This window comes from Triturus cristatus, chromosome 6, assembly GCF_964204655.1.
Source record: "Triturus cristatus chromosome 6, aTriCri1.1, whole genome shotgun sequence".
Lineage (NCBI taxonomy): Eukaryota > Metazoa > Chordata > Amphibia > Caudata > Salamandridae > Triturus > Triturus cristatus.
Window position 1 is genome coordinate 454,470,935 of NC_140589.1, and position 19,102 is coordinate 454,490,036.

The 19,102-nt window shown below is 47.6% G+C and overlaps 1 protein-coding gene across 4 annotated transcripts in view; it reads left to right on the forward strand.

The window, feature by feature from the left end:
• Window positions 1–19,102, forward strand: part of PRIM2 (DNA primase subunit 2) — a 1,241,637-nt gene that overhangs the window by 1,145,621 nt on the left and 76,914 nt on the right. For all 4 annotated transcript variants that reach the window (XM_085610894.1, XM_085610892.1, XM_085610891.1 and 1 more), the window contains one exon: window positions 18,417–18,485. In XM_085610894.1, coding sequence (XP_085467020.1) covers window positions 18,417–18,485 — 69 coding nt within the window. The remainder of the gene's footprint in view (window positions 1–18,416; window positions 18,486–19,102) is intronic.

The following is a 19,102-nucleotide window of genomic DNA, read 5'->3' on the forward strand; positions in this document are numbered from 1 at the left end:
CCAGAGGCACCCCCATGTTTTGGGACCACGTGGTGAGCTTTGACTACCATTGTGTTTTATTGATTTTAGGTGTTTTGATTTATTCTAGCTTGAACAAAATCATTTTTTCTGCATGTGCACTCTTCCTCGTGATTTCATTTCGTATCCCCTTGTAGCTACAGAGTGGGAGTGTTTTCACAGAGTAGAACAGCCTTACCAGGAACAGAACGTGTGGGATGTGCATTTGAAAGCATGAGAAAGAGAAAGGCATGGAATCTACTTCTTTGTCTCGGAGTGTGGTGTTATATGCAGTCGTGCACAATTGTGCATTATGTTGTTCATTGGGAAATGTAGTGTGTGATGCTTTAGGCAGTGGGTCTCAAACATGCATTGTGTTGTACATTGGGACGTAGTATGAAGTTCTTACTATTGGCTTTGACATGCCCTCATGCCATCTTGAATTCTGACTGTCTAGCAACACAGCCAGGCCCCCAGATCACCTCAAGTTGTTTAGGCTATTCACGTTAAAGATTGTTTCTGTACTTTTGGAGATGTTTTGTACTTTCTCTAGCTTCACTAAGATGAGGGGCTGGAACAGGGAGCGCAGAAAAATACATGAGAACTCTTTTACCTTTGAAATGCTTGCATGGAGAGTGGCCAACATCTGTAAGTTTCCTTGGCGCAGAGGAGGTCCTCTCGGAAACTTGAAGTGCTTTGAGATTATAAAACTGGGGTTTGTTGACTTTGGAAAGTGGGATTTTGTTTTGACCTGAATGAACGAGGGACGCGTCTAATTCAGTGTAGCAGTTCCCAGCTTGCTGAGTCTCTTGACCCCAGCTGTGAATCCCCCAGTCACGAGTGGGCTAAGATGAAGTTTGTGCTGCCAGTGATGTATTCTTTTTGATTATTGGCATTGTGATATGTAAGTGTGTCTGTGCGCACATTCAAGTCACCAGTGGCTGTAATCATCTGATGTATTTAGTGTATATATCTTTATATCTTTTCATGCTTTCCTTTTGATTTCCTGTCTCTGATTATTTGCATCTAACAGTGCCCTATTTTTTTGCAGTGGACGTCCAGTATTATTATGTGCTTGTATTTTATTCCATGTGTTTGGTTCCATTCATTTACTATATATATATATATTCACTAAAAAAAACATAGGTATCAGGGGCGTTATAGTTAGCTGGACATTTCCCTCGTTCAAAACCCTAGAAATTCCCCCGTTATAGTTAGTTCAGCTAACCATAACTCGCGCCCCCGCAATGCACTGCTGATGACGTCACATATTACATCACTCATGACATGGTCAGTGACATCACTGATGACATCTCAAATGACATAACTGATATTTCTTTTTAATTAAATTCCGTGGATGCGCGCTGGGTGCGTGCTGCGTATGCGCAGGGTGCGCGGATCCCATGTGACCTGCAAAAAAAGAGACTTGATTGGTTCATTACACTTCCTCGTCTAACTATTGAAAGACCCCACCCATTTCAATCATTCTTCTTTGACCTTCTTTAGAGCACCATCTCTTTGGAGAGAAGAAGATTTTTTAGACTAAGTTTACACTTAGCTCTAACTTTTTTCAACCAAAAATGGCTTCAGGGCAGCAGGCATCACCTGCATCACCTCATACTTCTGAGGATGAATTTTGGCTGGAGGAACCACCCAAAAAATGTTTTTCTTCAGTGGTGTGGAAATTTTTTACTTTTCCCGAGGGGCAGAATAAGACCAATGCCACCTTGGTCACGTGCAAGATTTGCAAAAGAGTCCTATCGAGAGGGGATCTGTGCGAGCCGGCCTCGTGGCGTGGTCCTGTTTCCCCGCGCAAAGCCGCACGAGGTCCCATGCACCTCGGGGCTCCTCCATTTTGGATCCTACGTCACTCCACGTGACCATCTGCGTGACCCCGCTTCACCCGGCCTCTGTCCCAGCGAGGCCCGACATCAAGGCGCCAACCCCTGGCTCGGGGGATACCACGTGAACCCTTCCCACTCCCGGCGGAGGGCAGTATCGATGGGACCCCCAACCGTCCTTCCACACCTAGGTGCGATCGCCCCACAGCTCTCTGGGGCCTGGCGCCTCTCCTGCTGGGCATCTGGCCGCTCCCTACTCGGCCTCTCCGCCCTCTCCGGGCGCAAGGGTCCGGACATCAAAGGGCTCCAGTCCTATATCTGGGGCGACCCGACAACAGGACAGTAGTTGTATCCTGGAGTCAAGAGCCCTGCTGATCGGATCGCGGCTGACCCTACGGAAGAAGACTCATCCCGAACCCACACTCTGAGCCCTGCTGACGACGTCGCGGCTCCACCGTGCTTAAAGACCTTCACGAACCTTTGGGGCCCTGCTGACGCTGTCGCGGCCCAACCTTGTTGAACATTACCATCAGAGCCCAGCTGACCTCGTCGCGGCTCGACCGAAGCGGAACTACCACCCGAGCCCTGCAGACGCCGTCGCGGCTCCCCACGTCCGAGCCGCTCTGAGACCAGCACTCAAGGTCTGGCGCAGAGCCCTCCCGTACCTGGTTGGTACTAAGACTGTCCCGCTACCCTATCCCCCTAACAGACATTGAGACTCTTACAGGATCCCTCGATCCCACTGTAAATATTGAACGTACTACTGCTGATAAAGAACCAAGTAACGCAACTGATATTGAGTCCTGTGTGGTGGTATTACTGGGCCTAGTACGATCATAGGAGAAAGACCTCCCCGAGGGGGCTTCTCAGCGGCGCTCGGCTATAACTTTGCGGTAGGAAGGTGTCCCGGAATAGTCCCCCCGACTACCCGGTGGTCCTCCCTCCAACATTTGGTGGCCAGCGACGGGATCAGAGCCAGACGCAATCGTACAGGCAAGTAACGCACCCACTACCTGACCAGACGGAAAAAGAAAAAGGGAACCATGGACGGCCAAGAAGCAACCGTGGCTGCAACCTTCTAGTTGGAAAAACTGGAAGAATACACCCACAAAGAACTCAAACAATTCTGCAAGGACAAAGGGATCCCAACCACAGGATTGGGCACCAAGGAGGAAATGCAGAAAGCCCTGAAAGCCTGGACAGAACCCGAGACCCCTCCACCCCGAGCCAAAGGGACCTCGGCCCGGGACGGAAACCTGCCGACCCCAACCCCGACAGATGGGGAGCGAACCGTCCCAGAAACCAGCCTTTCCCACGCAGAAATGCGAGAACGGGAGAGGGTCCGGACACACGAAATGGACCTCGCCCAACTCCGGCTGGACGGTGAGCTCCTACTGGCGGAGAAGAAGATAGCCTTGGAGCAACTACGGCTGCAAGAGGAAATCGAGGAAAAGAAACGGCATCGGGAACTAGAGGAGAGACGGCTAACCCTCGAGCACAAGAGGAGCCTTAAGGAACTTGAACTAAAAGCTAAAACAGGGGAGACCAGCAACCCCGGAGCCCGGGACGCTCTGCCCCTGACCGAGCCAAAGGTTCACATCCCCAAGGATGTCGTCAAGGAGTACTATAAAAATGACGACATCCAGCAATGGTTCCGAGCGTACGAAGTAGCCATGACCTCCCATCGGATACCCCGGAAGGATTGGGGTGCCGGCCTATGGGGGAGGTTCCTCAGCGAGGGCCGGGATACCCTGCTGCAACTCCCCGACGCGGTGATGACCTCATACGACCACATGAAAGAAGCCCTACTCACACGCTACGGACTATCAGCCGAGATGTACCGGCAACGCTTCCGGGACTGCAAGAAGCTCCCCGGTACCACATGGGTCGAATACGTGGACTTCTTCAGCCGAGCGTTGGAAGGATGGATAAAAGGAAGCAAGGTCACCTCATATAATGAACTGTTCGACCTCATTGTCTGGGAGCACCTCGCCAACAACTGCTTTGTTGAACTAAGGCAACACCTCCTGGACAGTAAACTGACCGAGCCCCGGAAGCTCGCCGCCGAAGCGGACCGATGGGTCAACACCCGGGTCCCCCGGAACCCCGTGGGGGACTACACACGGAGTACCACGGGACCTCCCCGCCAGCGAGGCGGAGGAGGGGGGTCCCACCGCAGTCGAGAATTCCCGGCCGGGCCGCCCAGAAGCCCGCCACGAGGTCAAGCCACCAACCACACTTCCCCGACCCAGGGCCGAAGGGGGACCCCTATCGCACGGCCTGGACCACGACCGGCAGTGACCTGCTTCGGCTGTCAGCAGACCGGCCACTATGCGAGCGACCCGGCCTGCCCCGTGAACCGACGGAACGGGACCGCTGGGCCCCCTCCCTGACAAATGGCCGCCGCAGCCCTGGGGGAGGGAGAAGACGAGGAGGAAAACCACGACGACTGGTCCCCCGAGTGGGAACCAGCTGCCATGTCGCTTGTATGCCTGGGCTCCCGAGAAATGGTGCCCCGAGCCGCCATCCCAAGCAACACCCAGACGTACCAACAGTGGGTCACCATCAATGGGCGACGGGTCGAGGCCCTCCAGGACACTGGGGCCAGTGTGACCGCTGTCCGCTGCCACCTGGTGACCCCCGAACAAATCCTGCCGCATGTCCTATGCCCTGTCCGGCCCGCGGACAACACCGAGAGCATGTGCCGGATGGCCAGGATCCCCTTCGAGTGGGGAGGAGTGTCCGGCACCCTAAAAGTAACTGTCCGCGACGACGCCCCAGTGGACTGCCTCCTGGGGAACGACCTAGAGAGCTCACCCTGGGCACAGGTGGAACGCCGAGAGCATCTGGGGATGCTAGGACTGCCCGAGTGGGCCTGCGCCACCACTCGGTCCATGACCGCCCAACCAGCCGCTGCCACGGCCCCCGACAAGCCGACGGGCCCCGAACTATCACCCTCCACCGGCACAGAGGAACCTGACGAGGAGGCCGGGCCATCCGAACCTTCTCCCAACGGGGCCGCCTCCCTCAGCGAGATCCCCGAGCTGGCCCAGTGGCGCCACGACGGGGGCCCCACCCGCGAACAATTCCAGCAAGAGCAGAAGGCCTGCCCGTCCCTCGAGGGGGCCCGACAGCAAGTGGCCGCCCAGGCTGCGGGGGACCCCATGGGAACCCACTGGGTCTATTGGGACAATGACTTATTGTATAGCGAGCAGAAAGTCGCCGAACTAGGGTCCGGCCGGGTGCTGGTGGTCCCCCTCCGATTTTGAGAGTTCCTCCTGAACCTGGCACATGACGTGCCCCTCGCCGGACACCTCGGGCGGGACAAGACTTACAGCCGCCTAGTGACCCATTTCTATTGGCCCCGAATGAGAAGAGACGTGGACCAGCACTGCCGGTCCTGCCCGACCTGCCATGCTAGCGGGAAGACTGGGGTACGAATGAAAGCCCCCCCTCCAACCATTTCCAGCCGTCCACACCCCGTTCGAACGAGTGGGAATCGACATCGTGGGGCCCCTCGACCCCCGAACCGCCCTGGGGCACCGCTTCATCCTGGTACTGGTCGACCACGCCACCCGGTACCCAGAGGCCATCCCCCTCCGAACTGTGACAGCTCCAGTGGTGGGTTGGCCCTGATGGGCATCTTCTCCAGGGTGGGGTTCCCCCGAGAAGTGGTGAGCGACAGGGGTACGAACTTTATTTCGAAGTACATGAGATCCCTCTGGCAACAATGTGGAGTCACCTATAAATTCACCACCCCTTACCACCCCCAGGGGAACGGACTGGTCGAGCGGTTCAACAGAACCCTGAAGGGGATGATCAAGGGCCTGGAAGAGCCCCTGAGGAGGAGATGGGATGTCCTGCTGCCCTGCCTCCTGTTCGCCTATCGGGAGGTACCACAGAAATCCCTGGGCTTCAGCCCCTTCGAACTGTTGTAGGGGCACCCCGTCCGAGGGCCCCTCAGCCTGGTCAAGGAGGGCTGGGAGGCGAACGTCCAAGATGCCCCCCCGACGTCTACCGGTACCTCCTGACCCTGCGGAACCAGACTCGGAAGTTCCGGGCCCTGGCAGAAGCCAACCTCGAAGCCAGCCAAGAAGACATGAAACGCTGGTATGACGAAAATGCCTCAGCCATCGAGTTCGAGCCGGGCCAGCAAGTCTGGGTCATGTCACCCGTGGACCCCTGCGCCCTGCAGGACAAGTGGACCGGGCCCTTCAAGGTAGTTGAGAGGAAGAGCCCCGTCACATACCTGGTCGACATGGAGTCCCCGAGGAACCCCCTCCGGGTCCTGCACGCCAACCGGCTCAAGCCCCACTTTGCCCGAACTGAACTAAGCCTACTGCTGGCTACCGACGATGGGGGCGAAAGTGACTCCGAGCCCCTACCAGACCTCCTGGGGTCCTCGGGCCAAGACGGCTCTTTGGAGGGCGTCCGCCTCTCAGCCACCCTGACACCAGAACAGCGCCATGACTGCCAGAAGCTGCTGCAACCCTTCGCTGCCCTCTTCTCTCTCACGCCCGGGGTGACCCCCTGGTGCGTCCACGACGTGGACACGGGGGACAGCCCCCCTGTACGACACCGCGCTTATAGAGTACCTGACCGAGTCCGAGCCTGCATACAGACCGAGGTCGCCAAGATGCTCGCCCTCGGAGTCATCGAGCCTTCCGACAGCCCGTGGGCCAGCCCGGTAGTCTTGGTGCCGAAGGCCGCCGCTCCCGGCACTGCCCCCGAACTCAGATTTTGTGTCGACTACCGGGGCCTGAACGCAGTCACCAAGACCGATGCCCACCCCTTCCCACGAGCAGACGAGCTGATCGATCGCTTAGGGGCCGCCCGCTACCTAAGCACCTTTGATCTCACCGCTGGGTACTGGCAGATCAAGCTCACTCCCGGCGCCCAAGAACGATCAGCCTTTTCCACCCCCGATGGGCACTACCACTTTCGGGTAATGCCCTTCGGTATGAAGAACGCCCCAGCGACCTTTCAGAGGCTAGTAAACAAGGTCCTGGCCGGACTAGAAGCCTTCAGCGCGGCCTACCTCGACGACATTGCTGTCTTCAGCGACCACTGGGCCGCGCACCTAGGACACCTTGGGGAAGTCCTGGCCGCTCTCCAAAGAGCCGGGCTCACCATTAAGGCCAGTAAATGCCAGATCGGTCAAGGATCTGTGACCTATCTGGGCCACCAGGTGGGGAGTGGCCAGGTGGCGCCCCTCCAGTTAAAAGTCGACGCCATCCAGGCGTGGGAGCCCCCCGCAACCCAAACCGCTGTCCGGGCCTTCCTAGGCCTCACAGACTACTACCGACGATTCATCAAGGATTATGGCAGCATTGTGGGCCCCCTTACGGAACTCACTTCAAAGAAACAGCCCAAGGCGGTGCACTGGACGCCCCGCTGTCAGACCGTGTTTGATGCTCTCAAGGCGGCCATGTGCGCTGCCCCTGTGCTACAGGCCCCCGACTACAGCAAGGAATTTGTAGTCCAGACTGATGCCTCGGAGTACGGGGTCGGGCGGTCCTCTCCCAGCTGGACGCCAAGGGCCTCGACCGACCGGTGTCCTTTATCAGCCGCCGACTGCTGCCGCGAGAACGGAGGTGGAGCACCATCGAGCGGGAGGCCTTCGCCGTGGTATGGGCTCTCAAGAAGCTCCGGCCCTACCTTTTCGGCACCCACTTCAGGGTCCAGACTGACCACCGGCCCTTGCGGTGGCTCATGCAAATGCGGGGCGAGAACCCCAAGCTGTTGCGCTGGTCCATCTCGCTGCAAGGGATGGACTTCACTGTGGAACACCGGCCCGGCAACGACCACGCCAATGCTGACGGCCTGTCCCGATTCTTCCGCCTCGGCGAGGAGAACCCCCAAGGAGATGGGTGACTCTCCCTGCCTTCAGCTGGGGGGGACGCATGTGGGAGCCGGCCTCGTGGCGTGGTCCTGTTTCCCCGCGCTAAGCCGCACGAGGTCCCATGCACCTCGGGGCTCCTCCATTTTGGATCCTACGTCACTCCACGTGACCACCTGCGTGACCCCGCTTCACCCGGCCTCTGTCCCAGCGAGGCCCGACATCAAGGCGCCAACCCCTGGCCCGGGGGATACCACGTGAACCCTTCCCACTCCCGGCGGAGAGCAGTATCGATGGGACCCCCAACCGTCCTTCCACACCTAGGTGCGATCGCCCCACAGCTCTCTGGGGCCTGGCGCCTCTCCTGCTGGGCGTCTGGTCGCTCCCTACTCGGCCTCTCCGCCCTCTCCGGGTGCAAGGGTCCGGACATCAAAGGGCTCCAGTCCTATATCTGGGGCGACCCGACAACAGGACAGTAGTTGTATCCTGGAGTCAAGAGCCCTGCTGATCGGATCGCGGCTGACCCTACGGAAGAAGACTCATCCCGAACCCACACTCTGAGCCCTGCTGACGACGTCGCGGCTCCACCGTGCTTAAAGACCTTCACGAACCTTTGGGGCCCTGCTGACGCTGTCGCGGCCCGACCTTGTTGAACATTACCATCAGAGCCCAGCTGACCTCGTCGCGGCTCGACCGAAGCGGAACTACCACCCGAGCCCTGCAGACGCCGTCGCGGCTCCCCACGTCCGAGCCGCTCTGAGACCAGCACTCAAGGTCTGGCGCAGAGCCCTCCCGTACCTGGTTGGTACTAAGACTGTCCCGCTACCCTATCCCCCTAACAGACATTGAGACTCTTACAGGATCCCTCGATCCCACTGTAAATATTGAACGTACTACTGCTGATAAAGAACCAAGTAACGCAACTGATATTGAGTCCTGTGTGGTGGTATTACTGGGCCTAGTACGATCATAGGAGAAAGACCTCCCCGAGGGGGCTTCTCAGCGGCGCTCGGCTATAACTTTGCGGTAGGAAGGTGCCCCGGAATAGTCCCCCCGACTACCCGGTGGTCCTCCCTCCAACAGGATCCTAACAAGAAATACTCTTGCGGCACGGCAAGTATGATGAAGCACATGAGGACCCGTCATCCGTACAATCTTGCACAAGAAGAGTGCCGACGGATGAGAAACACTCCTGCTCCTGCGCCATCCACCTCATCGCAGCCGAGCACATTGAGTGCATCCATCAGCCCAAACCTTGGACATCCGTCCTCAATTTCAATTTTTAAAAGTGCTCTCCACTAAGTGCAATAAGACTTTGTGCTATGGTGAGCAGTCGATCGATCTGATCTGCCGCTGGCAAGAAAGTCACATTTGCTCGTTTTTTTTTTTTTATTGTTCCCTGAAGTTCATTGTTTGGTTTCTCCTATTTTGTTTTTTGGTTAAGAAAATCCCCAAAAAATTATAAAAGAAGAAAGAAGAAAAAAAAAGTTTCTAACTTTCCTGGTTTAAAAAAAGAGCTAAATTTCTTTGTTAGTGTTAGTTTAGATGAATGTATGTGTAGTATGTAATTGACTGAATGAATGCATTAGTAGCGTATGGTGAATGTATAAGTGCAGAACTATGAGGAAGTGCTGCAGCATCACACAGTAACCTCTTTAACTGCAGTGTGCTGTAGTACTTCCGAAGCACAGGGATGCAACATATGTACATAAATATGTTGCAAATCTATGCTTCTCTCTGCACGGCTGCTTAAACTGCTGCCATGTGGTGACACAGGCACCCTTGCACCATAGTGCAAGGATATCTGTGTCATGTGCTGTTTGTTTTTCTGCAGGAAGACACACCTTCCTGCACAAAAACAATGAGAAAATGCATTTTTCTTCTTCAATGTATGCTGAACATTTCAGCATTAATTGAAGATATAAAAATGTGGAGAAATTAAAACCATTCTCCTTATTGTGCTTTCCTACACCAATTTTAGAATGGTGCAGCATTCACACACATATCGAGATTTATAATTTCTGATAAATCTAGACATGTCTTGTTCTATGAGTATTAAGTGCAATCATGCACAACAACACTTATAGAACACCCTTTCAACACAAAGTGGTGTGCATGATGAGGTTATATTTACATGGAGTATAAAAAGTGCACAGAGTGCCTTTTCCTCTCTTCGTAAATATGAAAGAGTATCTTGCACGATAAGTATGTTACAAAAAGTGACATATTTTAGTTTTTAAATTTCCTTGCGAATGATAGAAGATAAGCACAGAGTTTTGTCTGCAAAGATGTTCATAGAAGAATGATTGAAATGATTGTGGTCCTTCAACAGCTAAAATGGGAAATATTATGAACCCCTCAAATCTCTTTTTTTGCAGGTCACATGATATCTGATTATGGTCAGATTTCAAAACTACATAGCAGAGTGTTTTTAGAAACGTGTTTCAACTTTGTAGCTTCTTGCAGGCCTCTTCATTCTGCATATTGAGACTTAGTTAAACTTACCTTCACAGTAATAGAATTAAAAAATGGTATAAATTTTTTTCTGTTTTTCATTCAAATATAAATTCATATAAATTGCTTATTTTAAAATTTTAATCTGTGAAAGAAAAGGAAAAACAAATTATAACATGTAATAATACATTTTTTACAACACAGCATAATTTCCACAAAGTAATTTTTTTGCTGTTCTTAGAATATATTAAATTTCACTAAAAATAGTGATTTCAATCGTACTCAGCAAAAAAAAACACAATCTCAAAGATTGTTAAAAAAACAACAACATGCCATTCTCAAAATACAAATCACAGCGATATAAAATGCACACAGCTAACAAAATGTTTTAACTTTAACTTACAAAAACTGTAAATGATGTCGCTATAAAATATTCACCAAATCTAAAGTTGAATTTTTGGAGGATGCACCACGCCCACAACGTTTTCCTTCAGTGATGTGGATATTTTCTACTTTTCTCGAGGGGCAAACAAAGACCAATACCACCTTTCTCATGCACAAGATTTTCAAAAGAGTTCTGTTACGAGGGGATCCTAACAAAAAATACTCATGCGGCACAGCAAGTATGATGAAACACCTAAGGACCCTTCATCCAAACAATCTTGCACGAGAAGAGTGCAAACAGATGAGAAACACTCCTGTTCTGTATCTGTAAAAAAGAATCACAAATAAATGTATATTAATAACTTTCAAATTTATACTATTCCATTACTGTACAAGCACATTTTATATAAATACTGACTAAGAAACTATGTCCCTGAACCGCAAGTGTGACGATGGTTAAAACACTACATACATAGTGCATACTACTTTGAAGCAGTTCATGCCCTAAAGCTTACCTCACTAAAACTACATGCTAACTGACTAAATGATTACAGTACTATAAGGAGACACACTGGGTGAGTGACAGGGTGTTTGCTAGAAGAGTATGAATACTAACTAGGGAATTGAAGGTGTGAAACACAACTGTGTAGGTGATTAGAGGACTGCATCCATACTGCATAGGCATTTAAAGCAGTCCACGTGCTAAGGCCTGGCTCACTGCATGACTACTTGGGTACTGACTGAGTGATTAGAGTACAGCAAGGAGAGTGCCTAGGTGAATTTATAAGTGCTAGGCTTTTCGCACAGGGAATGGATTAGTACTTGGTACTGAATGGGTCACCAGAGGAGTGCAAAGGCAGTGACAAGATGTTTGCTGGACTGTATGGATACTGACTAGGAAATTGAAAGTGTGAAAGACAAGTGTCTAGGTGGTTAGAAGACTGCATGCATAGTGGATAGGGGTTTGAAGCAGTCCATGTGCTAAGGCCTGGCTCAGTGCATGAATACTTAGGCACTGACTGAATGATTAGAGTACTGCAAGGAGAGTGCCTGGGTGAATTTATTAGGGTTTGGCGCAGTGAATGGATTAGTACATGATGCTTAATAAGGTCACTAGAGGAGTGCAAGGGGAGTGACAGGGTGTTTGCTGTAAGTGTATGGATACTGACTGGGGAATTGAAGGTGTGAAAGACAAGTGTGTAGGTGGTTAGAGGACTGCATGCATAGTGGATAGGGGTTTGAAGAAGTCCATGTGCTAAGGCCTGGCTCAGTGCATGAATACTTAGGCAGTGACTGAATCATTAGAGTACTGGAAAGAGAGTGTCTTGGTGAATTTATAAGTGTTTGGGTTTTGGCACAGTGTATGGATTAGTACATGGTGTTAAATGGGTCACTAGAGGACTGCAAAGGGAGTGACAGGGTGTTTCCTGGAAGTGTATGGTTACTGACTAGGGAATTGAAGGTGTAAAAGACAAGTGTATAGTATGTTAGAACACTACATGCATACTTTTGAAGCAGTCTATTTGGTACATAGAAATTGACTAAATAATCAGACTACTTCTAGGACAGTGCTTAGGTAAAACTTTTAAATTTTCAGTTCTGCCACAGTGAAGAGAATAGTACATGGTACTGCACCTTAGTGTCAAACCTTGACTCATTTTATCAATGCATAAGCAAAGACTAGCTTCTAATGCTACTAAAACTTGACAACATGACAGGTTTTAAAAGAGTTATCTGCTAAAAAATACACGATCTTACCAAATGCTTCTCTCACAGTGGTTCCCAAATGCACACAGACTCACAGTGTGATTCTAGACAACAACCACTATACCTAGGAGTTTACCAAAAATCATTTACTACTGTGGAAGTGGTAAGGGAACTGCACACAATCTTCATATTTCAGGACTGCACTTTTGTGTCAAAGCCTGACTCATTTCATCAAAGCATAAGCAAAGACTGGCTTCTAATGCTGCTAAAACTTGACAACATTACCGGTTTTAAAAACAGTTATCTGTCAGCAAATACACAATGTTACCAAATGCTTCTCTCACAATCCTTACCCAAATGCACACAGACTCACAGTGTGATTTTAGACAAGCAACACTATCCTAGGAGTTTACCAAAACTCATTCACTAGTCTAGAAGAGTTAATGGTACTGCACACAATCTACATATTTAAGTACAGCACATCAGTGTCAAAGCATGACTCATTTAAACAACGCATAAGCAAAGACTGGATTCTAATGCTACTAAAACTGCACAACATGACAGGTTTTAAAAAAGTTATCTGTCAGCAAATACATGATGTCACCAAATGCTTCTCTCACAGTGATCCCAAATACACACTAACTCACAGTGTGATTCTAAACAAGCACCACTATCCCTAGGAGTTTACCAAAACTCATTCACTACAGTGCAAGTGGTAAGGGAACTGCACACAATCTACATATTTCAGGACTGCGCTTTTCTGTCAAAGCCTGACTCATTTAATCAAAGCATAAGCCATAACTGTCTTCTAATGCTACTAAAACTTCACAACATGACAGGTTAAAACAGTTATCTGTCAGCAAATACACGATGTTACCCAATGCTTCTCTCACAGTGGTTCCCACATGCACACATACTCACCGTGTGATTCTAGACAAATAACACTATCCCTTGCACTATACCAAAACACATTTCTTCATCTAGAAGTAGTACTACATTTTAGTATAGAAACATAACATAACTCATTTCACAAATTCATAAACAATGACTGGTTTCTAATTCTACCAAAATATAAAAACAGCACAGTTATCTGTCTGTAAACACATAAAAAACACAAATGCTTATCACAGAATGGTTTCTACATGCACACACACTGTCAATAAGATTGTAGAGAAAAAAAGTACTCCCTACACTTTAGCAGGCGAAATACATTAGTCTGATTAAAATCAAAATATTCTACTTACATCCCCTCACAATTAAATAACTCATCTTTCAAGTTCTTTTGTAGATTAAGAAGTATATCAGTCACTCACCATATTTTCTTTTACAGAATCTCTGCACTGTGCACCTCTCAGCAAAAACAAAGAATGGAAAAGTTTCTCTTTCATTTTCCACACATATACATGTAAACATCAAATCACAATCCTTCACACATAAACTCAAAAGCAAACACACATTTCTATTGGTTAAACATTTGAACCCTTTCCAACTGAAATACATTTCAACCCTTCCCCCAATCTGCCTTCTGCCTGTTACCATAGAAACCGGTCATGGAACACTGCACTGAGCACACAGGTCAGAAGTTCAGCACACAATGTTCCTACACAAGAGAGGAAGTGTGCTTCACTTTTCAACATATCAGCTAATCATATATAATGTTCCTTACAATCTGTTTTTGTTAACCAATAAGAATCATACCTTTAAAAAACAGAAATATACACCCTACCTTTCAGTGTACAAAGTAGTCATACAACCAATGATTTCTTGTCTTTTTTTTAAAAAATTCAGTGGATCCGCGCACCCAACGCGATAGGATGCGCGCACTGTGCATGCATTTCGCTGTTTAAAAAAAAAGGGGGGGGGGGCCCCAGGGGGTCCTTCTGTGACCCCCTATACACCTCTAGAGGGTCAGAGTATTTCCACTCTGCCCCCGTTATATGTTTTACACACTTATTCCCCTTGCTTCTTCAGCCTCGCTTCTACCGAGGCAGAAAATGGCCGCCAACAGTTCCTGGTTTTGAATGTAGAGAGACACTCGACAGCCAATTGGCATTCAGCGCGCGATCGGGAGGGTGCGCGCTCGGTTCGGGGAGGGTGCACTCACGGTGCGGGTAGGGTCCGCGGATCCTCCGCGGCCATAGATATTTATGTACTTTTAACTCTAATTTTCTCAGGAACTATTGAACGGATTCACACCATTTATGCAAAAGGCACGAGTCTGAACTGAGGACTACCTCTTTGCCAAATGTGGTGTCATTCCGTTCAGCGGTTCGGGCTGTAGCTGCGACAACAGGTCCTATGGGAAATTGCATGGGGAAAACGCGTTTTGGGACCCCCCTTTTTTCTCGGCCCCCGCTTGAAAAATCACCACAAAATTATCAGGGTAGAAGCAGAGCGGAGCTGGCCAAAAGTTTATGAAATTTCGCGAGGATTCGTCAACCGGCGCCAAACTTATTGGGAATAGAATGTTGCGGATTTCCTATGGAAAATAGGTCGTAACTATAACTATCTACTGGCGACCGCCAATAGGTAATATATATATATATATATGTATATATCAACAAACTCCTCGTAAGTTTTCTCGATCCCTTAAACACAAAGGAGCGTAGACCACATCAAATTGGCGGTAGAATGCGTTTATTTTCCCCTCAGTACAGCGATGTAGCAGCCATTACGCGTTTCAGCCCCGGAGGGCCTTGATCACAATATATACATATATATTTATAATATTTACTTATTAATATTTACTTATTAATTAATTACCTACCGGCAGTTGCCAGTAAGCAGTTGTAGGTAGGACCAAGTTTCCTTATGAAAAGCATGTTTTTGACTTGGCTATAACTTTGGCGTCGTTTGACCAATCTGCATGACATTTTGCTCAAAAAGCATCACGGTGGGTACTATTGATTGGGAAAGTTTGGAGGTATACATTTGTTTGAGCAATTTTAGGCTAACCACAATGAGGCGTAGGTCGGATGCACCAAGAAGGTTCACTCAGTTAAAAGTTTTTCCTTAAGACTGAGTGTCCACCTTCTGGGAAAGTTACTGGTCAGTCTGGTAGGACTTAGTCCTCCGTGCATCAGGTCTCTAAAGCAGTGTTTGTCCAAGTGTGGGTCGCAAAAATCATAATAAATAAAGTTGCCTTTAAATTCTGTGTTTAATCGTTGGCATTTGCTGCTGAATCAAGTCAGAGGTCCAATGTCAGGCTGCTTTAGACTTTGAACATGGGGATTGGTGTTTACTTTGCTTTCTCGGACTGTAAAGTGAATTGTGTGGCAATGTAGGATGTTATTTTTTGCAATACACAACACAATATAGATACCTGTAAATGAATTGTATGCATCCAACAGTGAGGAAAGCTAAAAGGATGATTTTTTTTTGTAATTCTGAAGTGTGCTGGAAATAGATTTTAATAGTATCAAGACACTTACTTGGTTTTGGACAAAGCATAAATATTCACAGAAACCGAACTGCCACACATTGATTTGTGTGCTATATAGTTTTATTAGTGAAACTGTATGTCTGCGCAAATGTATTGCCCATTTCAATGCGGGAAATGAGCTGTCTGTGAATGACACTACCACACAAAGCTTTAGTTACATTAAAAATCTCCTCACCTCATGTCCCTTAAAGCTAGGTGGCTCGCAAAAGTTTGTTGTTCTAAAAAGTGGGTTGTGGTTCTAAAAACGTTTGGGAACCACTGCTCCAAAGCATCATAGTCCATTTTAGTCAGCTCTGCCCTTTTGGAGTTTGGAGTCAGGAGTTCTTCTGCTTTTTGTATCCTTTAAGCAAGCAACCAAGAGGTGAACCACTTGCTGCTTGTAGAGCAGTTGCAGTCTGTGGGTGTGAGCAGGATTCAGGGGCCCTTGAGTGACTCCTCTTTTCGCAGCAGGAGTCTGAATTCTTATTTCATCTGGTCTGGCTTCTACAGATGGAGTCTCCCCAGGACTAGGAATGTTTTGAGAAGGTGGTGGTGGAGGTGCCCTACTTATCCTGTGCCCTAACAAGTAATTTGTACTAACCAGTAGTTGGAGTAATCCTGCCCCCCAATCCTTGGAATTTTCTTGCAGTACCCCATCTCATTTTGCAGCACTTCATTTTTGCCTTACTGTAAAATTACCCAGGAACCCCTGTTTTAAGATGACAGGACCCAGCTGCCACCTGGCATGCCTGTCTTGAGCTTCTCGACCACTCCACTGGAGTCCATTGGCTCCCGTGCTGCTGTGGTGGCTTCTGTCTATGAGGCTCCTGGGAATACATAGAAGAAGCCCTCCTTGGTATCTTCAAGGTAAAAGAGATAGTACTAAAGCTGCCCTTTGTTTTGCCAGCAGGTGCTGTCCACTATAATGTAGCTAATCCCTACCAACTGATCCGCAGTTAACATGCATTATCTTTATAGGGATCAGAGGCAACCCATTGTCCTCTGAGCCAGAGTTGTTAACTCTCCCAGCCAAAGATGTATATTCCAGCACTGTCAAATGTTATAGTGACAGAACTGCATTTTAGGCCCTATCTGGTTCAGGCACCCTAAAATACATTTTTACAAAGTTATGCTTCTTTTTAAGTAATCAAAAATCTCATTCATAAGTCACATTTTAAACACTGAGCAGTAAATAACTTTGAAGCAACATTCTAGCCTTTTCCTAAGTTGAGCTGGAAAATAATTATTTTATGCCCACCTTGGCCTGTCTAGCTTACAATACTTAGCAAAATCGATTTTGTATTTATTGCACTGTGAGGGCACTGTGTGTCCTGTTTTTGCATTGTATCACCTTGCCATGTGGGCTTACAAGACAATTTTAGAGGTGGCTTATACATTTATAAAAATATAATTTCCTACATGCCAAAGGCAGTCGTGTTCCTGGCAGAAATATATTTTTGTCATATGTGGGTGTGTAATTACACACTGCAGGCTACATATGCCATAGGTGCACCTAAGACACCAATTTCAATGGAATTATAGGAGAGGTTAATAGGTCATCTAGAGAGTTCAACTGTACAGCATGATTTATAGAGGAAGCTCAGACACATTGCTACTGTGTGGCAGTGGTAAAGTGCACAGTCCTTAAGCCAGCAAAAATAAAGACCAGAAAAAGGCAAAATCAAAATCTGGGATGACCATCCAGAAAAGGCCGATTTTGCAACAGAGTGTAATTGTGTTTGTTAGCCCTTGTTTTAGTCTTTTTTGTTTTTGTTTAAATCTCTTTTATTGGATTCATACGCATTAAGAAAAAAAAGGGGGGAGAACATCAACATTCACCGGATAGTAAGCAACAGTAAGCAGATATTAGCAGGCAGATTACGTTTTAGTCTTAACTTGTTTGTTATGATTTGCCCTCTCGAATTGAATCATTTGATTGCAGCTTCAGCACTGTAACTGATGCTTCGGAGAGTTTGCAAAAAGCAGTTTGGGTATACTGTGCATTATTTTAGACTAGCTGAAACTATCGTGGATGTGATGTATTAGGATATTTTATGCATGTTTTGTGCCTTTTAACCAACATAAACCTTTTGATGGTAGCAATAGATGCTATATGTGTGTTTCACGTACATTATGAATACTTCAGTAAAATGTCAGTTTGTTCTTTCCCATTTATATGAAGTAACTGATAATTACTTATTAACAAATAAGTAGAAGTGGTGTCATACTTTTTTACTTAAGAGCCTCCATTTGTGCTTGAGCAGAATTGTTGATAATAACTGTAAGATATTCCTTTAGTTCCTTTAGTCCCTCATGGAGTAATAATTTGTTTGGTGGGTCCAAAAACTGCTGGAGAAAGAACATGACAGGCATTGTATTTCCCAAGCGATTGCTCACTGGGGAGAGTACATAAGGGCTGCAATGTAGTCGTACACATTTGGACTATGGGGGGTTCTGATTTAGAAGTTATTAACAATGCCTCTGGTCAATAACTATCTGGAAATATCAAACTCCTCTTATAATATTGTATTGTCTAAATGTTCACTTTCCTAAGAGAAGTATGTGAAAAGAGGTGCAAGCATGTCACTCGTTACTTGTTGAGTCTGAGAAAAAGGCATTTGGCACAAAGTTTTTATAGACTACAACTAATCAAACGATGGAGGTTGATTGAAGCACTGAAAAGCCAAATCTGAAGCACTGTTTGAGCATTTAAGTTTTCTTATATTTGGATATAATGTTATAACCAGTAAATCATTTCCCTTTCTTTTCCCAGATTTTGGAGCTGGTTAAGGGTATGCATTACCAACTTGCCTGCCAGAAATACTTTGAGCTAATACACAATGTGAGTACAATTTATTTGATCTTTTTATCGAAGCCAACAGAAATGTCTTTGCCTGCCTCTTGAAGGAAGCCTGGAAATCCAGTATAGCATTTTAGAGGTCATCTGCAGTTAAAAAGTTTGCTATTAGCTGCCCTGTATTGATATCTGAGAGGTGGGTTTCGATGCCATGCGTCAGAGGTTCTTAACATGTCTGCAAACCACTGGGGGTCCACAATGCCTAATCTGGGGCTCCTTATCTATTTAGAAACAAAGTGATATTATCGGATTAATAAAGCATGTATGACATGCAAACTATAACATTGACAATTTTACAATGCTCTATAAATGTTAAGGATTTTGAAATTGGAGTTTCAAAATTAAGTTGCTGTGCCTTGCTTGATTTGTGAGAATAGAGGAAGTTCAGCAAACGGCATCTGGCAAGGATGAATGGTGACCTCAATTGAAGCACTGGTATGTGCCGACAAAGAGCATGCATTAGGAGCAAAATATATGAAGTAATATGCTCGAGTCTAGCACATCGCTTCATCTTTTAGAAATAAAACTAAGTTTAGAAAAGCTCCAACCTTCCCATTAAAACTTTTTTTTTGTGTATTTATTTGGTTTGTGGTTAAATACAA